Here is a 22,822-nt window from a genome sequence, read left to right on the forward strand (position 1 = left end):
TCGTGATTCCAGTCCCTCCCATTTTCTTACATGCAACGACGCTATTTCGGCTGACTGCCTGGTTTCCCTGCTGCATGACCATGGCCTTTGCGCCACCGAAATGACAAGCGGGATAAGAGGGAAAAGGTGGCTTGATCTGATTTCTCACCGAAGTCCCCCAATAAGGAGCTCGGCTCAGCCTTGCTGCTTCGCCGAAGGAGCACGCCTTTCTTGCATGTCCGTGCATGTATGTAATACTACTTACTAGGTAGTATTAACATGTATCTCTCCATTGTATGCACTCTAGACTGTAACCCTGATGGCCATTGGCCGTGCCTTGCAGGTAGGCGCCCGCCTTTCATGTCTCGGAAGTAGGCGAAGTTGTATCCCGGAGGAGCGGCTGGACAGCTGCGTTGGTTCCCCGACGGCGAGTCCTTTTGCTGTCATTGCAGCATGCAGATGCAGCGAGGGTGAAAACCACGGCAGGCTGGTACTTTTGGTCGCTATTGTTGGTGTTTGCTTGTGTGGAAATTGGACGCTGCATGCAAGCAGCCCTGCATGGGCCGTTGGTTGAACCTTGATGAGACTTGGCAAGACGAATTGGCGAGCGCGCACAGAGTGCCAAGAGCAAGTTTACATGTATGCAGAGCATTTGTTATCATCTTAAATGAAAGTAATTTAGTACCTAACTCTCAAATGCATCAAGTGGATGCAGTACCAATATACTTGCACAATCCGACTCTCTCTTGGCGTCTAGTAATGACCTCTAGGAATAAGTTTTCAGTCGCCAATCTATCTTGACAACCATCAGTATTTAATGTATGATAATGTGCTCTAGATCGATTGAGCTATAAGGATTGACGTGATAGGTGGTATTATATTTATTTTTCCCACAAAGCATCTTCCAACTTCATATTCCCTCCAATGTTACTTACCTGGAGAATGCCGAAGACTTGGAAATATACTCAAGAGAACCAAGACCTAGCCAGGAATTGACTTATCCAATTCCTGTGAAATAATCTCTGCTGGGCTCGGGAGGTCGCCAAATGTTGATGCGCGCCCATTTGAGGCGCAATCAGAACTGAGCGACAATATCCTGAGAATGGAAGGCATATCGAGCCGAGAAAGATCAATATCACCCAAACCAAGGGACGACAGTCCAGTGATTGGGGCCTGGTGCACGAGATCTTCGGAAGCAAAGTCGGTGTCGTTGATAAAAGTGGCTGGCCATATTTCTCCACGCTCTTCTTCAACGAAGATGTGACCAGTCCCAAGCAGCATAGACACAGCCTCTGGTTCCTGGGTTTCCGTCTAAGCAGTACATCTTGGACAAAGCTTTGAAATGATTAGTAGGGTGGATTGAAAGCAGTATAGGGAAGAAATAGGACCTAACGGGCTCCCGCTCTTTTGGTGTTATGCCTGAATTGGTCCGAGGGCTTGGTGAGTCCGCACAATTGACGAGTGCGTTGGCGGGAAGTGTGTTCTTGGCAAGTTATTCTAGAGTTTGCTGTATCGATACGCTGTTGACGGTCCTGGAACTGAAAGAACTTTTTCTGTTGGTACTATTGTATTGAACAGAAGAAATGGATGAGGCTGTATTGTAATAGCTTAAGAACTAAGATAGAGCACGAAGGTGCGAGAACAAATATATGAGTAAATACAGTGAAGCACTATTAGCTAAACGTCTTGACGTCGTTCCTTCCAACAACCGTCTAATTCTCAAGAGTAAGACACGCCATACATGGAGAACCAGTAGTGATGCTACTGGTGCTATTTTCAGTTTACTTAATAGTCTGCTTGCGTATTTCATCATATGGACTGACTGTCCTGTCGAGCTACAGTCGGAGTGTTGGGTAATGAATATGGAATTATGAACTACATTTGCTCCTAACATATCGATGAGAATCTTGCAATCGTGTATCCTGATTATGTGTAAGTGACAGCACTTATTGTTGGATGAGACAAAGAAACGTAGTCGTAGACTATGTAGACGTGAAGAACGAAACCAATGGTTGGCGTAGGCTAGGTTACATATTTTTACATGATTATGCCACCTAAGCGACCAACCCCTCGGGTGGTCCCTTCCAACACTTATCCCATGGTCTCTTATTATCTTCTTGTTTTCTGTCACTCGTCTCAACTAGAAGAGAAATGAGCTGAACATGAGAGAGTAACCCATCCAAAATCATGTACAGCTCGCAAAGGGCCCCTGCTGCCTCATTGACATATGCACCCCGATTTTCCTCATTCCAAGTTTTTGAAGAATTGCTTGTTGAGAGAGGGTCTTGGTGTTATTCTACCTCTGCGTGCTTGCATATAGAAATTACTTTGAGAGTTGGATGAGAAGAAGACATCTGTGTGATAATACCGACCGAATACTTCTAGGCACCAGATAAATCACTATAAGTCTAATTGATGAGCAGATATCTGACAAGGATTGTCAAAATAAACGCTGAACTTGAACATTGAGCAAAAGACGTTCGCGATATTAAGACGATGGACGACCCGGTTTTTTGGCCTTAGTGCAAGCTTAGTATATAGGTCAAAATAATTTGACAGCCAATCAGATGGCCCCTATAGCTCAGCGGTAGAGCGTTGCACTTGTAATGCAAAGGCCCATAGTTCAAGTCTGTGTGGGGGCATCTTTTTTTTGCCTGTTTTGACTGCTTGGCCGGCGAGCATAATAATCGGGCATGGCTGCCAAAATGGCCTTTCTTTTTAAGTTTGTATGATCTCTAGGCCTTGGCATCCTGATAGCTTGTTATGCCAGCCCTCCCGTCTCATTCCTTCTTTCGGCGGTGCCAAATGAAGCGGTTTTTGTGCAGATTCCGCGAAGAGTCTAATATGGTATATAGATGACTATACAACCGAGTCTCTGATAGCTCATACTATTCTCTACCAGCTGTTTAGCGTACAAATGCAAGAAGTAATAAAGCAAAATATTGAAAAAGGAAAAAGGAAGAAAGACAAAGCAATCAGACGAGAGAACCAGGCCCTCGTAGCGTCCGTAATGTTAGATCAAAGTTTCTATGCTGTCCACAAAGACCAATTCCCAACGCATAGATGATGTGCCTCAACTTGTCTCGACCTAGCTTTTGGATTTCTGTTTAGATCTTCAACCTATCTATTAACACAGTTGGCAAAGTCCGCGAGACCTCAGCGCAGCTAGATAGCTGGCGATGGACGTGCTTGAGGATGAAATGGTAGAGAGGATGCGTCTCGTCGAGCTAGTGAGGAATGCACTTCATACTTTACTCGGAACTCTTTGTCTTAGTCGCTGCTCTTCAGAGGCATCTAATTTATATGATATCGCCGTGGTCGCGATCGACTTTGGGAACATCAAACTTATCGCGTGTGAAGTGTCTCATAGGGAGAATTGCCAAGCTCGCCATACAATTTTTGACACCAAGGGTCCAGGTCAAGTTTCCCCTAGCAAGTTCATTTTAGCCTACAACTTCATCACAGGCCCCTTTCCATACCTCTCAGAAGCTTCAAACAAACTTCATCTTGGCAAATTAGCTGGCATTCTCAATTAGACACGTATAAGAAGAACATGACTCAAGATATTGAAGAGCATATGCATGACCCGCAGTTCTATATAGTTCAGTGAATTCCTGATTTTTCCCAGTCTATTTGTAGATTACGTATTAGCTTTAAGTACCAACCAATCTATTTACTAAACTCGTGGGGAAGATGCAGTTCTGTGATGGCGTTGTTCGTTTTCTGTCATCTCTGCACGCTCTCAATTCTCATTCTATCGAAGTGGTAGCAGGCTTCGGAATATCTGAGCATAATAAATCGAGGCCGCTTATAAGGTCTCCAACGATATCGGTAATTATTGAAGCATTCGTTTGTAATTGACCTCTACCACTGTATTGATCATCGACTGCCGTGACTATCGCGAGATTTTCGTTAGGCTGAGATAATAATTCACCCAATCTTGTATCAGCAATAAGAGACTTACGTGATTTCAAAGAGTCATAAATCTCATCCAACATGTCGTTTATAAGGCGCTTAAGTTCAGGTTTATTTCTCAGCCTGTACTCTAATGAAGTATTAGGTGCACGTAGCCCAGAGACATCCACCTTCGATGCCCACACCTTAAGGCGCCCCTGCTGATCATTCATCAAAGACGACTTCAACACAATATTCTGTGTAAGGTAATGTGCATCTAATAGACCTAGACATAACTTTACTTTTTGAGCGATAGCTCGACTAGGGCGGCCTTGGACATCGTTATTGTCCGTGTGCTCTAGCTCCATGACGGCTTTGCTATGTGACGAGCAATTTCTTATTTCTGCTCCGAAAGTCCACGATGTTGGTTTTTGAGATCTTTAAGTAATGCCGTAGAGTGCTTTGAGATGTCGAACTCGACGGATATGATTGCTGATGAATTCGCTCGCAACCCTTTGCGTCCAACTTGTGTAAGAAAAAAATGGTTGTATAGCAGCAAGTTTAAAAACGAACTCGAACATTTGAATACAAGATTTATACGAACAAATAAAGAAATGAGGCATTCAAATGAACAGAGCTTTGGCAAATCATCAAGACCACGTGAACATTACTTCAATGGTGTTTTTTCGTTCAGGATTTCGCGTCTATGTATGAGGCCTGAACTGTGTCTATCTTTGGCCAATGTGAACTTGCCCGGCATCAATATAGCTCTCTCCACTCACAACAATGAATTGCGGTACATTGCATGTACTACAATGACTGAACGTGTACTTTTTTATTGTTCAGTTTTTGTTATAGCGTAACACAAAACCCTTATCAAGCCCATAAATCTCAACCTCCCCCATTTTCCATGTCAAGTGTTGCACTTCACAAAAACTTTTATCATCATATCACCAATGGCTTTGTCAAATGCGTTAACCATTGGTCCGTACAAATTTCTTGGCTGCGACGGTGTCCCGGTAAACAACGCATTGTCCTTGATAGGGAACAAGATTGATCGCAACTCTCTGCAAAGAGGTTTGATACAACTGAATTCATCTGGAAACTCATTCAAGATGTACTCAAATGCAATTCCATCCATGTTGCCATGCTTGTTTCTTGCTATATCTTCAAACGTGCCGGTATACCAACCTCTGAGCTGACTTGGTTTCGAAAGAGTACGCCCCACAAACTCCCAGCCGCGACGAATACACTGCCAAAGCAAAACGTAAAGAAAAGACTCAAGATCATGCCGATAAGTGTGATCGGTATCTCGTAACACTTCGATAGCCATAAATTCCATGGCACCTGTGCGGCAACGTGCGCCGCTCCGTCCGCTACCAAGTTCCTTGGCAAGATCCAAGTCGATCAACATGCCTGAGAAACCGTCCTTTTCCGGATCCGTCATAATGATGTTGTTCTCAGAAATGTCTCGGTGAAGGATATTCCCCTTGGAATATAGAGACTGATGAGCCTTGATAGCATCGCGAAGCGCTTCTAGCAACTCCAGAGGGGATTGGTATTTGTAGATTGGCCGGCCTGCGGGAGAGATGACGAGACAGCGAAGAGTGCGGTTATCATATAAACCATCTCCGGAAACAGCTGGAGGATATCCATCGCTCTCCATAGTCGGATGTGTCAACTCATTTTGCAGGCACGATCGTTGATGGAACTTGGGTCGTTTGGGTTTCGGGTCCCTATCGACCAGTTTACGCTTCATCGGACGCTTCGTAGAATTATCTTTGCTATTATGGTGCTTATTAACCGGATTTTGAGGCGGAAAAAGTACTCGTGAGAAAGGAGACACGATGCTGGCAGTACCTCTGAAGGAATAACGTTTCATGAACGTTATTCCTGAGCGTATGTCCTTGATGTTGGTAATATCGTAATGGCCAATCAGCCTAGCAATGCCTTGAACTCCTCTCTCGTTGGCTAACTTGAGGAAATCTGTCTCGGGCTTCCGCTCACTAGAAGACCAAGAAAACTTGGCAACATGATCATAGTCCCGAGAGTCCAGATGCTTTGCGAGAAAGCAAGATGTTGCGCGAGAGACAATTGCTCGCCGGTGGGCGAGAGGTACTGAGTGCAGTTGTAGCTTCTGTGGCTGACATCCATCCCCTTCAATTTTTATAAAGTTAGAGTCGCCCTCTCGCTGCATAAACGTATCAAAGCCAAGCTCGTCTTCATTCATCATGATATAGCCTGAGAGCACCCGAATGAATCGTTCTGGATGCTCGTGGATGTCGAACGGGCCAGGGCTATAGCATCCTGAACGATCAAACACCCATGGCTCCATCTTACTCCCGCAGATAGTAAATGCATGAAGATAGCGGCGCGTTGGTTGATTGGCAAATACATCTCGGGCATATACCGCGAGCTGTATTAGCGGCTTTTTGACACCATCGTGATTAGATGCCTTGAGCTCACCAATGACTGCAATGTCTTTCCGGATATCTTCTGCTTCTGATGGCTTCCTGTTCTTTCTTCTGACAACTAAGTCAATCTGCCGACATGCCTCGCCGCCAGTAAGTTCTTTTGTGGACTTTGTTGCACAGTAGTAACGTTGCTCTTCAGAGAGAAGATCATCTTGCAGTGAGAATAACCAGTCTAATAGGCGGGTTTGGTCAGGTGAACCAGCAAGATTCACCCATTTGTTGCCTATGTGCTGTTTCTTAATCGACTCATACACGTCCTGTGCACGACTAGACCAGTCCTTATCCTCAAAGTACTTCTTAAAGAATCCATTTGCATCCCGAAATGTACAGGCTCGGATCTCCTCCCAGACTCTATGGTCGATAAGCCTCCGAGTCTGCTCGGCTCCTTGTTGTGATGCAGAAGAGAAGGTGTATGGTGTATCACTACTAGGAACCCTCGTGAGGCGTTGCGGTGTCTGAAGTAGAAGTGCAGTAGAACACTGACAATCGGCTGCCGGAGCCATAAAACTCTGAGCGCTCAATATTCTCAATGCATCTTTTGCTTCTTGCGCTTCATTGAGTGTAGACATTGTTGTTAGAACTTTGGCCACAAATGTTGTTATATAGAAAGACCAAAGCTTGGATGGGACAGTAACAAAGTTTCCTCGTCCAAAGAGTCTAGAGTGTTCAAGAAAGGGTATTGGAGATGAAAGACTGAACATACTGTTGTTATTGTTGTTTTTGCCAAATCTTGCAGATACTTATACTCTAGAGCATCATCTATGCGTCTGCTCTCCTAGAACCCCACAAGCTGCATGAGCACCCTTGCCCACACAAGCTGCATGAGTCCATTTGTCCAAACACTCAAATGGTGCTCGGCTGGCTGCTATGAGCAGTATACGGAACAACCTTGTAGCAAGCACACCGACTTATGGCCTCTACGAGGCAAGCCAGAAGATTTCATTTGCTCATAACTGCTGTAGCCGGGGGCTGAACCACACCCTCTTTCTTTTTTATGTGGATATACGGTGAATATGCAGTTCAACCCCGTAGCTGCTATCTTTCATTGCTTAGATTTGTCCTGGTGGCTCTTAACTTACCTGGTGGACATTTACATTAAGACAAGGCGAAAGAAAAAAGTTTTCGCATTCTGCGGGACATGGTTTGTAGGTGCATATTATTATGTAGAATTGCCGACGCAGAATTTTGAAGCTACATCGTTGTCTCCTGATGTACGCTTACAGCCTTTCAGCATCTATACAGATATACTAGAGGTCAAGAAGACCGCCATCTTGAACAATGGCCAGAAGCTATAGAGAATATTTACGATGTTATTCAGAACTGCACCTAATAAATGATAGTTTATAGAATGTCGAAGAAATAATGATTGCCTTACTCATTCGGAGGTGTGTAATACTTGCTATTCATTATTCTTCTGGAGACTTCCTCATTCTGTCGTATGGTTGTCGACATACGGCCATTTACATCGTTCTTTCTTTCAACTGTATTATTTACTATATTAACTTGAGGGCAGAAACCTGAGCGCATCATGGCCGTTCTTATAGGCACATTCTCTGGCTGCTCTTCATTCTCAGTGATGCGCATTGCATCATGGGCAAATGTGATCCGCTCATAGTGCTGCACATGCCAAGTGCGATGGCAACTGAGAACTATAATGTGGCAGGATTCTGGGACATCATTCGCAAATAATGTCGAGTTGAACTATTAAGAACTTTGTTAGTATATACAAATTAATTTCCCTTTTAAAGCCGTGGCCGGCAAGCATATGTTATAAAGACGTGTATCTTTGAGTAAAGCTACGTAAGGCACATGGATAATGCATAAGAGTGCGATGTGTTTAGGTAGTAGGTGAGAATGAAAAGAGAGAGAAAAGATGCAGATACTTATTGGAGTTGACTTTGGAACATGTTGTTGTGGAGTGGAAAGTTGGAAAGGTAAGAAAATATAGGAGCTGTGTTAATTTATATCTCCCCTCTTGCGTAAGGTGATACTACAGCAGAAGCAAGAACCAATTAGGCATTGCTGACTTAGATATTGTTTATCGGACGATTTCTGAGTCCGTAATAGGAACGTACTGTTCAGATAGGTAGCACCCGCTTTGGAATAACTACAAGTAATAACTTGGACATTGTTCATGCTTGTATATAGGACCACACACAAACTTTGTTCCTGGGACGAAGTTTGTGTGGGGTCCGTAGGATGAGGACTAGTGCTTACGCGCTAGGAAAAAAAAAAGAGAAGGCCTCTATAATACAGTAACTACTCACTATATTACAGCAGCTATCTCATTATAATATAGTGCATTCAGCGCTATAGTATAGCGAGCCTCCTCGTAAATAAAGCGGGAATAGATATTGATTTCTTGCCACTAGTATTGCAAATGGCTTGCTTTAACATTCGCTACCGGGAGGCCAATTACGATGTTCGTGCCATTGTACCGATTGCTGACTCATTCTTCGTCCATGGACGAAGAATGAGTCAGCAATGCGTACGTTCTTGTTCAGTAGTACCTACCTATAAGAAGATAGCGGCGCATATGGACAGTGCACGCCAGTCATAAGGAATGTTGATAAAAGTGTTGACTTCTATCTAGAAACTTGATGAATCTATGCATGTCGACGTGTACATCTTTATGTAAACTAATAATATGCTTCTGTACTGCTGTATATACACATGCGACTGGGCTTGGTAACTTTCATCTGGCCTAGTGATAAGCAGGCTCTCCAGGTTGCTCCGCACAGAGACGGACTACTCTTTCGGCTCGAACACGAAACGAACAAACAAATAATAGACAGCGTTTTTTTTTTTTTTTTTTTTTTTTTTTTGTTGTTGAAAAGCGCGAATGAGCTAAGCTCATCTCTTGGAATGTAGATCGCATTGATCTGTCCAACCATTGTTGGTCACATAATCTTGTGTCACGAAGCGATATATCAAAACCGCGACCTTAATTCCCCTCTTCTCTTTTTTCCTTTTTCCCTCGTGCAAACAGCCCAAGGAAAAGAAAAAAATTATCGTATAAAATGGAAACCGACGAATTTCACTATTTTCCAAAGCTTCCCTTTGAAATACGATGTTTGATCTGGGAACTCTGCCTGCCGCAACGAATCGTAGAAGAAGACGCCCCTTTTTTTCTTCTCGACGGCAACGAATCTCGTCAAGCGTGCTGGGCACTCCCAACAACGTACCAAAACGCTCAACAGCCGGTGATCGCAATGGTGAACAAAGAAGCCCAGAAAATCGCGAAAGAACACGGACGCATGATACAGATGCAGGAATCGACCAATTTGGATTCAATATGGGTACAGCCACGTAAAGATGTGCTGCATCTCAACTGGACGAGGATGCGATATGTTGCTTGTTATGGGGATCCGGATGCCTTTCGAAGCCCATTAGCCATGTTTGTATGGCAAGCGGAAGAATTAGGAATGCAGCCTTCAGTCGTCGCAGAGATTCTTCACCCATTCAGCATAAAAGCGCTCCTAGGAGGCAGCTCTGCGTCCGAAAGCCCAAGTGTTGATTACGTATCGGTAGAAAACAACGACTTAGCCGACACTGCGGATTGTGCAAGTCACGCAGATCGCACGGACCAACATCTAAATATCACGATGGCAGCGGTTTCTTTACATATCACCCGGAACGCGGTTTTGAGATCTGGCCTATTTGGATTATTGGGCGACGCCCCTGTTCAAATGGTTGATTTTGATGACGATAATCGACTGGGGCAGTTCCACGAGTTGTTTAAACAGAATGCAATGGATGAAGAGCCAGAAGTGCCGATACTCTTCGATACGTTTCAAACTTTTCAATTTCGAACCGCCGTTGAGATGTGGACGAGACAAGCTGAGTGGATGATCTTCGCATGCATGTGGCAGCGCGCACAACAGCCAATTTACACCAAAGGATCTGAGACAAGCATATACATTGACGAAATTGGGACAAAACCAAGTTTGGCGTGGCTGCCTGAACTGCTGGAGAAGGTGTCTATTGACATGGACGAACATTCACCCAATATGGATCATCCATGGGTGAAAAAAGCCTTCCGGATTGCGCCCAGACTGCGACCGCAGATCATGGTGCGATATTGTACCAAAAAGTGTTATATCAAAGATAAACATCTTGAATAAATGTAGAAATACTGGATGTTACTTGGGTGGGCAATACAGACTGATAAAAAGAATTGAATCCATCTCCTGTGGCAATATAATTGAGAAAAGTCTATTCTACTTTGCACGCTGCCGCCAAATGAGCATGTACGTCGTCTGTCTTGAGTATAGCTTTGACATGGCTCAACGAAGTCCCGGCGCTATTCTCCCACTTGACAAAGTTCAAGATCACTTGTTCAACTTATTGAATCCTGCCTTATTTTTGTTTTCTCCGATAATCTTGTCGGTATCAATCTTCCTGTAGCCTGGTACGGAGGGGGGGGGGCTCTCTCGATGAGATCAGTGTAAACAACACTGAACCCTTTGCCACGCATGTACTTTTCAAAAGCTCTAGAGATTTTCCCAGCCTGATCAAAGCGGCGAGCGTCAGCATGAGCCTTGAGAGCAGATTTTATTTTACTGATACGATCATTATTAGGTTCTTTGCCATCAGCTCTGAGCTTGGCGATGGCCTTTAAGCCTAAGCCTTGAGCCATACTAACAGCGGCTTCTTCATCTTGGGAGCCCAAATTAATACCTGCCATCAAATCCAGGGCATAGATGCACCTGTACCGGGCTTCTGAGATATTGGGAGCTTCCCAAGATATTTTGCCGAGCCCCAAGAGCTCACCCAAGCCTCGGCAGCCTGCAGACAGAGACTTCATAATGAGTTCAGAGAACACGAGGCCTAAATCTTGAGTATCTGAAACCCCCCATTTCTGTCTTTCTTGAAGGATATCATACTCAATGGGAAGCTGGTGAAACCGTTGCCAAGAGAAGTCGGAGGGCCAAGATGGCATCGAGTTGAACAGGCGAGTAAGATACCTCTCGGTAGACTTCAAAGCGTTCTTTCTGCCCAGTAGAAGGGTACTGCAGTAGGATGGAATAATAGAACAGATGGCGATTGTTTCGATGGACTCAAATTGGGGCGGAATGAGATAAAATGATCTCATGGGCTCTCCCGTGCCAAGTGCGAAATACGTATTCAGTCGTCCGACAGGAGTTGATTTCTGCACCCCTCAACAAGGGCAATGGAACCACCAACGCGTCGGCATGCTGAAGGGTCATGGCTTCAGTGACCTTGTACAGCGCTGTAGGAGTTATGGAGTATCCAGGTAGTACCGAGATGACGTCAAAGATACATAAAATGTCCTTATTTTGGGGTCTCTGAGTTCTGCCACCGTAGCCAAGTAGTTTCAGGACCAGAGATTTAACACATTGCATAAATAACCCAGAACCAGACCAGGCTTCTGACAATACCCTCATGAGTTCAGGGTGTTCACCTAGGTCGTGTTCAATCGCGCAGGAGGAGGCGGATTTAGTTCTCCCCGCTATCCAGGTTGTTGCGAATAGTTTCTCTTGGTGGTTGGGAATTTCGCGGCCTGGGGATATGCGATCGTCTTCCAGTCTAGACATAGTTCGTTCCTAATCACGGATAAAGACATTCCGGTCGTTACCATTTGGACGAGTGACTATCACAGAGATGACTTGGTCGACATCCCATGGGGTCTTGCGGTAAAGTCTCTTGACAAAATCGGTTGGCAGTGATAAAAATGCCTGCCAAATCTCATCGCGACGCACTGCCGCGTGTGTCCCGTGAGACTCAGGGGTAGTGATGGAGGAATAGCTTATCAAGGCGTAACGGGCACGCATGAGATTAGTGACTGGGGTAAAGTAGCAAGGCGGTTGGAACTCTCGCCGTCCCATTCCCGAAGAGAGACTACGCCATACAGCGTCTTCGCAACCCAGGTCATTTTGTATTAGACCTTGGTGGGCTAGAACCGCTCTGGGTGTCAGCGAGTCATGACTTGCGTCGTGTATGAACCGACTACCGACATTTTCCAGCAGCCATATGGCATTATATCGCTTGGGCCGACCAGGCGCAGCAGTTACAGGACATCGTCTAATAATGGCCGCTAGCATGTCCTTGGTGAAGCACAGTGCCGGAATAAGCTCAGGGTTTTTCCCTCCTTCATAAGCCGCTTGCCATTCTGCCTAATAGAGTCGAAGCTGGTGCATGAGCTGTAATATAACGAGTTTGCCTTCGGGAGGATAGGAACGCCAGAAAATGCAGGAGTACGAAAGCTCTTCGAATTAGCTTCGCAAGCCGAGCCTTCTTCCTGCACTGCTTTCAGCCATGCCCTGAGTACTATGATCAGTCGCTGAAGAAACGGGATCCCTCCTCGGTATCGCTGGGGCCTTTTTTTAAGCGCCTCAGCCGTTGACTGAGCCGCTGAAGCATGCCTTGCATCTGGTGCAATAGTGAGATATTTTGCGTGTGCGCCCGTTCGATTGTGAGAGGATCAAGTCCAAGAATGTCGTCAGATTCCTAAGCAGGGAGGACATTGCTGGCCGGAGTACCTTGCCTGAGGGTCAGTCTTTTCATCTAATAGAAAATAGAGTGGGAATGACCAACTCGAACCCAGAGGATTTGGTTAGCGTAACTAAAGTGGGTAGTGGAGGGTGGGATCGACTACTAGTCAATTGAAATGTCCACGTCCATCCCTCTCCAATTGGCAAATGCATGATACTTGTACCGTACATTGACACCCATACAGGCAAGGACATAGGAATTCCATGTAGGTATATCGTGGCGTCTGTGTGTCTGCGCGCCGTTTTTTTTTATGCTAGAGCCATTCCTGGCAGCGAAGTCTTCAAGATACTCGAAAAGTGGCTGAAAGGTCGGCGCAGGTCTGATTCCGCCATCTGGGGTGGAATCCCCCCTTCGATAGGGTTAGGGATATCGCCCCCGGATGTGGCCGCCATTGGAGACGAGTGTAGAAGAAGCCGTACTAGGATAGTGCGATGCTGTGGTGAGAAGAGGTTGAAATTTGAATTAGATGGTGAAGTGTGAAATGGTAGTCGAGAGAGCTTGGCACATGTTACACGTGACACTCAACATATATATTGACCTTTCCACATTAGTGCTCTTTAACGTCATCCGAGAGCGGTTCCACTAATGTGGAAAGGTCAATATATATTGAGTGGGTTCTGCAGAGATAAGATAAGATAAGATAGTAAATCCATTTAATATGGAGGGGTCACCCAAATTTTTCCAGCCTTCAATCAATCCAGATCTGATCAATCTAGATCCGATCCTTGGGCTGCAGCAATTCGACAAAATGGCCACCGATACCGATGCCGAGGCACCTCACAACCATTTCGACGTGTGTACATTCCCGAGTTTCAGTCTTTTTGGTCTACCCTGGTAGCACCAACAGCCCACATCCCTGTCGTCCTACTAGCTACACAAGTGCTGGACTGATTCGATTCGTTACAGACCATCTTGGTGTTGGATTTTGGCAGCCAAACCTCGCACCTCATCCTCCGACGCTTGCGGGCTCTCAGTGTGTACGCTGAGATGTTGCCCTGCACTGCCAAGCTCGCCGAGCTACCCTGGAAGCCCAAGGGCATCGTCTTATCTGGAGGTAGGAATCTTTCTGGAACTACTCCATTTTTAATTCTAACAAACTCGATAGGTCCCTCGTCTGTCTACGATGAAGGCTCGCCTCGTAAGACCCCTATCCTCCACATCTGGCCTACAAGTCTCACTGATTCATGAAAGATGTTGATCCTGCTGTCTTTGAGCTTGGTGTTCCCATTTTGTGAGTGACTTGGAACCTCTTAGTTGGAGAAATGTACTTTGACTGACATAAGTTTATAGAGGCATCTGGTATGACTTCATTTAAGCCCCATCATAGGCGTAGCACTAATTCTGCGAGTCTAGCTACGGTTGCCAGGCGAGTTCTACCATTTTTCATCTCATTCCACTATTTGACTGACTGCGTGCAGGAAATTGCTTGGCAGACAAATTCTGAGAACGTTGCCCGTGGAACAGCTCGAGGTTTGGATTTATCCATGACTCCAAATCACATGATCTAACGACTTGTTTGCGTAGAATATGGCCACGCAGACGTCACCATTCACAAAGTCGACAGCCATGCTGACCGTCTTTTCGCTGGTTTGGGCGAGACCATGCATGGTGAGTTAGCTCCCATTCGATATATAACACCCCGATCTTCTACGGGACCTAACTCTCCGATAGCCTACATGAGTCACTTTGACAAGCTCGTCCGCCTGCCTGAGGGCTTTGTGGTCGTGGCTAAGACGGCCAACTCTGAGTTTGCTGGCATTGCCCACCAGACCAAGCCCATATTCGGTAAGTTTTCCTCCCCATCTCCATCCTTCAAGTCACCTATCCGACCGTGATCTCTTATGTTCTTTTGCCCCTCTACCTCCTTCTTTCGCCGTCTCCATCTTCTTTCTCTTTTACTTCCATACCTACCGCGGTCCAAGATCATCAACTCTGTAGCTACCGACTGACTTGAAATACCAACAGGTGTACAATTTCACCCCGAGCTTGAACATGTATGTATATCAGTCCCGTCCTGTCTTTCTCGCTCTTTGTTACTAAACTAATGAATACATCTAACAGACTCCTCGTGGAAGTGAGCTCTTGCGCAACTTCAGCGTCGACATTTGTGGAGCGCAGCCCAATTGGGTAATGAGCGACTTCGTCGAGCAAGAGATTACTCGAATTAGAAAGCTTGTTGGTGATAAAGCCCAAGTCATAGGTGCCGTTTCTGGTGGCGTAGACAGCACAGTGGCTGCCAAGCTTATGACGGAAGCAATCGGTACGATCTTAATGGCTGTCAAGCATGTGAATTGAGGCTAACACGTATTCAGGTGACCGCTTTAAAGCAGTGCACATCGACAATGGTATGACCTGAACCTCTCACATGAGATCGACTGACACTAACATGTGGTAGGATTGATGCGTCTCAACGAGTCCAAGAAAGTAAAGGAGACGTTGAAAGAGCATCTCGGGATTAACCTCACAGTCGTTGATGGCACCGAGCTTTTCCTTGACCGTCTCAAGGGCGTTACAGAGCCAGAGAAAAAGCGCAAGATTATTGGAGAAACCTTTATCGATCTCTTTGAAAAAGAAGCCATCAGGATTGAAAAGGAAGCCGAGAATACCCCCAACGCAGGAAAGGTTTCTTGGTTTCTCCAGGGAACGCTGTACCCTGACGTCATAGAATCCCTTTCCTTTCGAGGCCCTTCGGCAACGATAAAAACCCATCACAACGTTGGGGGTCTACCCAAGCGCATGATGGATGGCCAAGGTTTACGGCTTCTCGAGCCACTTCGTGAACTCTTCAAGGACGAGGTCAGAAATCTTGGCAGACGCTTACAAATTCACGAAGATCTCGTCAATAGATTTCCTTTTCCAGGGCCGGGCATTGGAGTACGCATTCTTGGAGAGTGTACACCTGAACGAATTGAGATTGCACGGAAAGCAGATCATATCTTCATCTCCATGATCAAGGAAGCCGGAATCTACAATGAGATTTCCCAAGCCTACGCTGGGTTGGATACAAGCAAGGCTGTTGGTGTTATGGGTGACACTCGTGTCTATGGGTATATCATCATCCTTCGCGCTGTAACAACCAGTGACTTTATGAGCGCCGAGCCTTATGAGTTTTCCTTCTCCCTACTCAAGGCCATCGCCCGCAGAATTGTCAACGAGGTAGATGGAGTTTCCCGTGTCACATATGACCTGTAAGTTCCCTTCTCCCCTGCCGATCTAGAGTGCCAGCTAATATCCGAGATAGATCTTCAAAACCCCCTGGTACCATTGAATTAGAGTAAGAAGGCTATGTTAATTATTGGGGAGGGAACTTGAAATCTTAATATAGATAGCACCTTCTCCTACTATGTTATACAGTGAGCTTTGTGGCTGTGAGCCTTTTTGGTTGCTTAGATTTTATAGTTTAATGCTCAGGGATTTGCTAAAACAGCTAAGTTAAGTAGACATATTAGGCTAACGCTTTTAAAAATGTAGTAGGATACTTGGGAAAATTAGATTAGAAAGTAGAGAAACGTTCTAGACAAGGTAAGATATTAAATACAGTAGTAAACAGTGTAAATAAGAGACTACAAGGACTTGTATTAAGCAACTTTATCTTAAGTGTGTTTGTTCAACCCGCCGGGTAAGCTTTATTTAAATTTTCCGGGCCTAGTGTACTATTTCCGCCCTTTCGTATCTGTCACGACCCAACAACTTATGGTCATGACAAATGAACCTACAGGGTATACGCAACGGAGAAACCTTTGGCCGACGTAGCCAATCAGGACTGTGTTCACTTTGAGAAAGTGAACACCAGTGAACAGATTCCTAATACAGAAGATGTTCACTTTGGAAAAATGAACATCAGTGAACAACAGGATATATATACACTTCTTACACTCACTTAAAAGATAGTTTTAGATAGCCAGTTGTTAACACAGAATTAAGATTGCAACACGCTCTGCATTGCTTACACTCTGGTGACAATTGTTTACTATTGCCTATATTGCCCATTAGGTTTCCTAACCGCTCCGCTAACATAAACCCGAATTATTTACTAGGTTTGTCCCTTGGGAATCTACCCTATACTAACTATCTAGTGTACGGTTTGTCACAGTATCCAACCACTTTTGCTGACTTAATTGTTACTACGGTGAAATGGTTGAGCATTAGCACCACTAAAGAGTCAGGTGACTTTGTGACGAACTGTACACTAGATAGTTAGTAATACAAGGGATTCCCAAGGGATAAACCTAGAGTTTAGTCCTAGGTTTATGTTAGCGGAGCGGTTAGGAAACCTAATGGGCAATATAGGCGATAGTAAACAATTGTCACCAGAGTGTAAGTAGTGCAGAGCGTGTTGCAATCTTGATTCTGTGTTAACAACTGGCTATCTAAGTTATTTAAAGAGCGTAGCGAAGTGAACTTATATATCCAGTTGGTCTGGACGGGATTGAGGAAAGATTTCTCGATCTGGTTGAGGATCGATGTTTGGATTATCGATCCTGTGGTGGATCAAGAATCTGTTTCTCGATCCATCTTTGATTGGTGGCCCGGTCCTAAGTTAATCCGGTTCCGCCTACCCTGTAGGCCCGTTGTCGCGACCATAAGTGTTGGGTCGTGACAGACTTTCGGTCAAGCCTTGCTGGGGAAGATATACCTAATCTTTCTCTTCCAGCACCTTTGGCAATAAACCTTGTCAAAGCCATCTATTGCCCACTGGACCTGGTTTATTATACTTTATTTGCCATAATGGCGCATCAAACAGACTCAGTAACTATCCACAATGTCATCACATTTTTGCAGGGCTTTGACCCAAAGGATAGATTCTTAACTGTTATAGAGAAAGAGGATGGTTTTAATTACATCTGCACTTTAATACTGCCTCTTGTATTTCGTCATGCGTCTCAGTCAAAACTTTTACCTCAGGGCAACAGCCTACCAAGGATACAACGAATTCAGAAGATTGTGGTTTTAGAGGGCATATTCCCTGAGCTGTCCTCACGAAAACACGCCACCGCTTCCAAAGGCCCTTTATCATCAGAGCAAAAGACAATGCCAGATCCCAATACGATTCTAGAAGATACCCAATCATCGGACAAAAGCAGAACGCTAGTTCCAAATGAAATTCCACAACATGACACGACTCTGGAAGGGTCCCGATCATCTGAACGAAGTTCAGCGCCAGATCGCAATGAAACCCATGAATCGACCTCACCGCAGCAATGTACCTTAGTTGTTCACAATGCCTCATGCGTTGATTCGTCTTCACTCCCAGCAGATAGTTCTTCTCCAGCAGCTTTATTATCAGAAACCGTTCCATTCCAGGATAGTGCTATAGAGCTCTCGGAGAATTCTTTGTCATTACGAAACTCCCAGGCTGCTGTACAAGGGCAAATCACTCCCGGGGATCCTGGAACAGAAACAAACGGCATACCAATTACAGAACAGGATAAAGAGAGAACGCTAGATTACACGACCCTGGCGAGCACCATTAAAATCTCTTTAAACTTCTCATTATGGTCTAACTCTCCAGAGTCATTTTGGAACGACTCCAAGGGGGCGCTAAATCCCAAGGACTACAGTCTCATCATCAATCCTAGAATCTTTGTTAAAGACGCACTTGAAAAAAAAATCTCAACTTGACGCCAAAATACTTCAAAACAGGTTCTACTCTATCTTAATTTACAAGATCTACGAAAAATTGATATCATCGCCACAAATTAGATCAACCTTGGTCAAGCAGTTTCTTAATGGCCTTGGTCTACCATCGGACCCTACGTCTCAATCATTTTGTTCACGGTTCCTTCATGGTGGACGAAGACGGAAAGAATTCTGCCAACGAGTCGCTCCTAATGGCCATGAACCTGATTATGGCGTTTTACTGATCCCAGAGCTTAACGATATGACGTAAGATGTTAAATGTTTATTAATATCACCTTAGACTAACAGCATATTGTAGGTGGGAGCAGTCAACTTCGCGTGTCCGAGAAAGATGCAATGCAATCGTTGATTTATTCAAGGCACAGGGCATCTTTTCGTGGTCAGAGAGGTCTGGAGCTCGATCTGCTGCCAATAGCATCATCTTTTCTCGCCAGCCGCTTTTAGATCATTTCCAAACTCAATACGACAATATCCAAGGCCAGAAACGACGATTCGATTTTGTAGAAGGTTTGTCTTTCAAGCGAATTTAATCAGATTCAACAATCTCCCAGCCCCTTGCACACTTGATAAAATAGACTGTCATCTACCCCGCTATAATGGAAAATTAAAATCTCGCACATTCGTCCTTTAGTAGTATTCATTTATTGTCTTGCGTGAAAGAAAGCTACTTCCGTGTATTGTAATGTCTAACTCTAATAATGAATTTCGTGAAAAAGAAACCGATTCCTTTGAATAAATGATCCTAACCGCCATATACTTCTGGCTGGGATCAAATCTATAGGCTGTGTAGTTAAGGTCGGGAAATATGTAACACTGAGAAGAAGTAAACTTAATATCTTTACTAGCCCCTTTATAAAGCTAAGTGAATATATTCCTCTTTATGCTTAAATTATTACTTTCTAATATCTTATAGTGTAATTTCAGCCAATATTAAAGAAAGACATCAGCTGCGATCCATCTATAAGTACAGTGATTTCGCCCTGTTCTTTTGATTTGCAGCCTACTACCAGTGAAAACATATTCTTTATACAAAATGCGGGGTGCGTATGATACAACAGGTCTATTGTAAGTAATACATAATTTGAACTATTAAGAAGCCATGTTTACGGTGATCAGCTATGTCCCAACGTCCCTGCGTTATTATTATTCCCGCGGCGGCTTGAGCTGATTGAATACATGGCCGCGGGGGGGGGGGGGGGGGGTTCAGTCACATAATGTTAACTCGCAATATGTGACGAACTGTACACTAGATAGTTAGTATAGGGTAGATTCCTAAGGGATAAACCTAGTAAATAATTCTAGGTTTATATTAGTAGAGCGGTTAGGAAACTTAATAGGTAATATAAGCAATAGTAAATAATATTACCAGATGGTAGAAGTGTAAAGCATGTTGCAATCTTAATTCTATATTAACAACTAGCTATTTAAGTTATTTAAATAAGTATAAAAAAGTAAACTTATATATCCAGTCTGTTTATATGTAATTATAGTTATAGTGGTAATTACTATAGTAATTACTGGGATAGTATTAGTAAGCGCAGGAGTAATTACTTATAGTATAGTAATTACTTCCTTTTAGTTAGTTATTTAGAATATAATATACTTTTTCTAAGGCCTGCTAGTATAACCAAGTGTTATTAGGTTATAATATAATACTCCCTTTTTATTAGTCTTATCCTTAAGGCCTATAACTAGGTTGTTTTATTCCTGTTAATGCGTCTCCCTTCTTCCTTCCTTAAATTCCTATTAATATAATATCTAACCTTCTTTCTTCAGCTTCCCTTTTAACCCTTTATTATTATTATTTAGTAAATTTAGTTACTATTAAGGGTTTTAATATTATACCTTGTTCTTATTATTTATTTAAAGGGCTTTACTATTAAATAGCAGAGCATTACTCCTTAAAGTGTAATAAATATATAAGGGCTAGTTACTTATGTAATAGTTAAGAAGTAGCTCTTAATTCTTATAAGTTCTTATTTTTATTATAATAGAGTTTTATACTAATTTATAGTGTCCTATATTATTTTAGAGTCTTATTATTTAGATTTGGCTAAGGAGTTAGCTAAACTTTTATTATTATAATATTATAAGGCTTTTTATAAGGCTTAGGCTAAAATAAATAAGGCTTTAGATTATTTAAAGCAGTTATATTATTAGAAATAGCAGCTTTATACTAAGGGTAAGAAGATAGTATAATATGGCCTAAGCTTATTAAATAAGCTTAAGGATATTAAGCAGTAAGAGTTAAAGGTTCTTTCTATTATATAAAACTACCAGGGGGTAGATTTTCTTAATTTTAATTTCTTACTTAACCCTTCTTTATTATTCCTAGAGACTAAAGAAACTTTATTATTAGTGCATAGGAATTAAAATTTTCTTTAAGTTCCTATAAGTTTTCTATTTCTAGGTATTCCTTTTATTTAACTAAGTACTTTATATTATTTATTTTTAGGTTTTAGTATATAGTAAGTATTTTTTTAATTTTATATTTTTTTTTAATATCTTAAACTATTATTTTATTTATAATTAGTTTACCTATTTCTTTATTTACTAGTGCTTTTTTAAGTAGTAATATATAAAAGACAGCTGTTCTTAGTCTTATATTATTAGGTAAGTTTAATTTATAGCTAACTTTACTAATTTTCTTTAGAATTTTAAATAGTTTAAGTTTTTTAAAATCTAATTTATTACTTAGCCTATTTATTTTAATATTTAGTAATTTTTTATTATATAAATATTATAGTAAGTAAATTATATCTCCCTTCTAAAGGGTTAATCCCTTAATTCTTATTTAATTAATATATTTTTTTATATACTACCTAAAGAATTTAAGTTAAACTTTAAGTTCTTCCTATAATTAGATTATATCTTCTGCAAGAATATATATATTATTTACATTTAGACTATTGCAAGGTGGTCTATAGGCTTCTAGTGTAAACCTATAATTAGTGTAGAATAGTATGACTCCTGTTATTTCCATGGTAAAGCTATTATACTGCATTTATGCAATTAGTAGTATCTTAACTTAGTTATCTTACTAAAGGTTAATATAATATTATAAGTATACTTTAATAACTTAATTTATTTATTTTATTTATTTATTTATTTATGGATAAAATGCAGTGCTTAGCTTATAATAGGTTTTAAGTTTAGCTATTAGTTTTTACTAAAATTTAAATATAAAAGTGCTTTCTTTATCTAATATAATTTCTTTTAATATTTTATATTTAGTAAATATATATCTTATATAAAAATGCGCTAAGTTTTTAGTATTATACGCTTTCTTATATAGTAAAAAGTATACTTATTTTAAGAGTTTATTTATAATAATAAAAATACTATTAAAGTGTTTTCCTATTAAGGGGTCTCTTAACTTAAGCAAATTAGTAATATAATTAAATATAATAGTATACTAATTCCTTTCTAAGACTAATATTAGTTATAATATTTCATATAGCTAATACTTTTTATCTTTTATTTTCTTATATATATTATATTTCTTAATAACTTCTAAGATTTTATTTTTTATTCCTGGAAATTTATAGTATTATATAGCATAGTTCCATATTATTTAAATACTATAGTATACTACTATAATTATACTATAATATAAATCTTAGATTACTTTTAATTATAATTTTAGTAATACCTAGATTTTTCCTTTTTATTTTAGCAAGCCTTCTTTAATAATTACTTCTTTTAGGAGTTTATTTAAGTTCATATTTAATATATATTCCCTTATCTTATTAAGAATAAGATTATATTCTTTTATAATAAATAAAGTGTTAATTTATATTTATTTATAGTTTCTTTTATAATTCCTTCTTAGGATTTAAGCTTTAAATTTAAGGATTTCTTTAAAGTGTTCTTCTTTTCTACTTAATATGTTTACTTATCCATTAGCTATTCTATTATAATAAATAAGTTTATAGTTAAAGTTTAATAGTGTTTTAAAGTAGCAAGTTTAGTATATAAAGAGTTTTTATATTTAGGTAAAGTATATAATATTATAATAATCTATATGTACTTTAACTTTATATTTGCTTCTTAAATAATAATATCTTTATTCCTTAAACACTTTAAGAATTACTATAAATTCTTTATTATAAATAAGGTATTTTAGTTTTAGTTTATATAGTTTTTAAAAAAAGAATACTACTAGATAATTTTTCCTATTTTTATTTTTTTAAATTAGTACTCCTTTAATAGTAAAGTCTAATAAGTCAGTTTTAATCTTTAATAGTTTATTAGAATTATATATAATAAGTATAAGTTTACTAAGGAATGTGTTTTTAAGTTATTTAAATACTACTTTT

At 41.5% G+C, this 22,822-nt stretch overlaps 6 protein-coding genes and 1 non-coding gene across 7 annotated transcripts; 4 read left to right on the forward strand and 3 right to left on the reverse strand.

Moving 5' to 3' along the window:
* Window positions 1-2,549: 2,549 nt before the first annotated feature.
* On the forward strand, window positions 2,550-2,621 carry TrAtP1_000555. Its single transcript has one exon. It is a non-coding gene; the product is annotated as a tRNA-Thr (tRNA).
* A 2,165-nt stretch (window positions 2,622-4,786) lies between these two features.
* Window positions 4,787-6,916, reverse strand: TrAtP1_000556 (uncharacterized protein; the record flags this gene model as incomplete). Its single annotated transcript, XM_066110630.1, has 1 exon — window positions 4,787-6,916. One exon carries the CDS (start codon window positions 6,914-6,916, stop codon window positions 4,787-4,789), a length of 2,130 nt encoding a protein of 709 aa, XP_065966702.1.
* A 1,811-nt stretch (window positions 6,917-8,727) lies between these two features.
* Window positions 8,728-10,471, forward strand: TrAtP1_000557 (uncharacterized protein; the record flags this gene model as incomplete). The annotated part of the gene is made up of 2 exons (XM_014091561.2): window positions 8,728-8,835; window positions 9,548-10,471. 2 exons carry the CDS (start codon window positions 8,728-8,730, stop codon window positions 10,469-10,471), a joined length of 1,032 nt encoding a protein of 343 aa, XP_013947036.2.
* A 215-nt stretch (window positions 10,472-10,686) lies between these two features.
* TrAtP1_000558 (uncharacterized protein) lies at window positions 10,687-11,442 on the reverse strand (the record flags this gene model as incomplete). The annotated part of the gene is made up of 1 exon (XM_066110631.1): window positions 10,687-11,442. The coding sequence occupies one exon, from the start codon at window positions 11,440-11,442 to the stop codon at window positions 10,687-10,689; it is 756 nt and encodes a 251-aa protein (XP_065966703.1).
* Window positions 11,443-11,914: 472 nt separating this feature from the next.
* TrAtP1_000559 (uncharacterized protein) lies at window positions 11,915-12,196 on the reverse strand (the record flags this gene model as incomplete). Its single annotated transcript, XM_066110632.1, has 1 exon — window positions 11,915-12,196. The coding sequence occupies one exon, from the start codon at window positions 12,194-12,196 to the stop codon at window positions 11,915-11,917; it is 282 nt and encodes a 93-aa protein (XP_065966704.1).
* Window positions 12,197-13,564: 1,368 nt separating this feature from the next.
* On the forward strand, window positions 13,565-16,415 carry TrAtP1_000560 (uncharacterized protein). The gene is made up of 14 exons (XM_014091560.2): window positions 13,565-13,656; window positions 13,770-13,917; window positions 13,969-14,001; window positions 14,055-14,094; window positions 14,154-14,162; window positions 14,217-14,229; window positions 14,282-14,333; window positions 14,388-14,471; window positions 14,535-14,648; window positions 14,829-14,857; window positions 14,925-15,123; window positions 15,176-15,208; window positions 15,259-16,051; window positions 16,105-16,415. The coding sequence occupies exons 1-14, from the start codon at window positions 13,612-13,614 to the stop codon at window positions 16,139-16,141; spliced, it is 1,629 nt and encodes a 542-aa protein (XP_013947035.2). The 5' UTR covers window positions 13,565-13,611; the 3' UTR covers window positions 16,142-16,415.
* A 1,043-nt stretch (window positions 16,416-17,458) lies between these two features.
* On the forward strand, window positions 17,459-19,133 carry TrAtP1_000561 (uncharacterized protein). Its single transcript, XM_014091559.2, has 2 exons — window positions 17,459-18,749; window positions 18,802-19,133. Exon 1 carries the CDS (start codon window positions 17,592-17,594, stop codon window positions 18,483-18,485), a length of 894 nt encoding a protein of 297 aa, XP_013947034.2. The 5' UTR covers window positions 17,459-17,591; the 3' UTR covers window positions 18,486-18,749; window positions 18,802-19,133.
* The last annotated feature ends 3,689 nt before the right edge of the window (window positions 19,134-22,822 follow it).

The sequence above is a fragment of the Trichoderma atroviride genome, chromosome 1 (genome assembly GCF_020647795.1).
Source record: "Trichoderma atroviride chromosome 1, complete sequence".
NCBI classification, from domain to species: domain Eukaryota; kingdom Fungi; phylum Ascomycota; class Sordariomycetes; order Hypocreales; family Hypocreaceae; genus Trichoderma; species Trichoderma atroviride.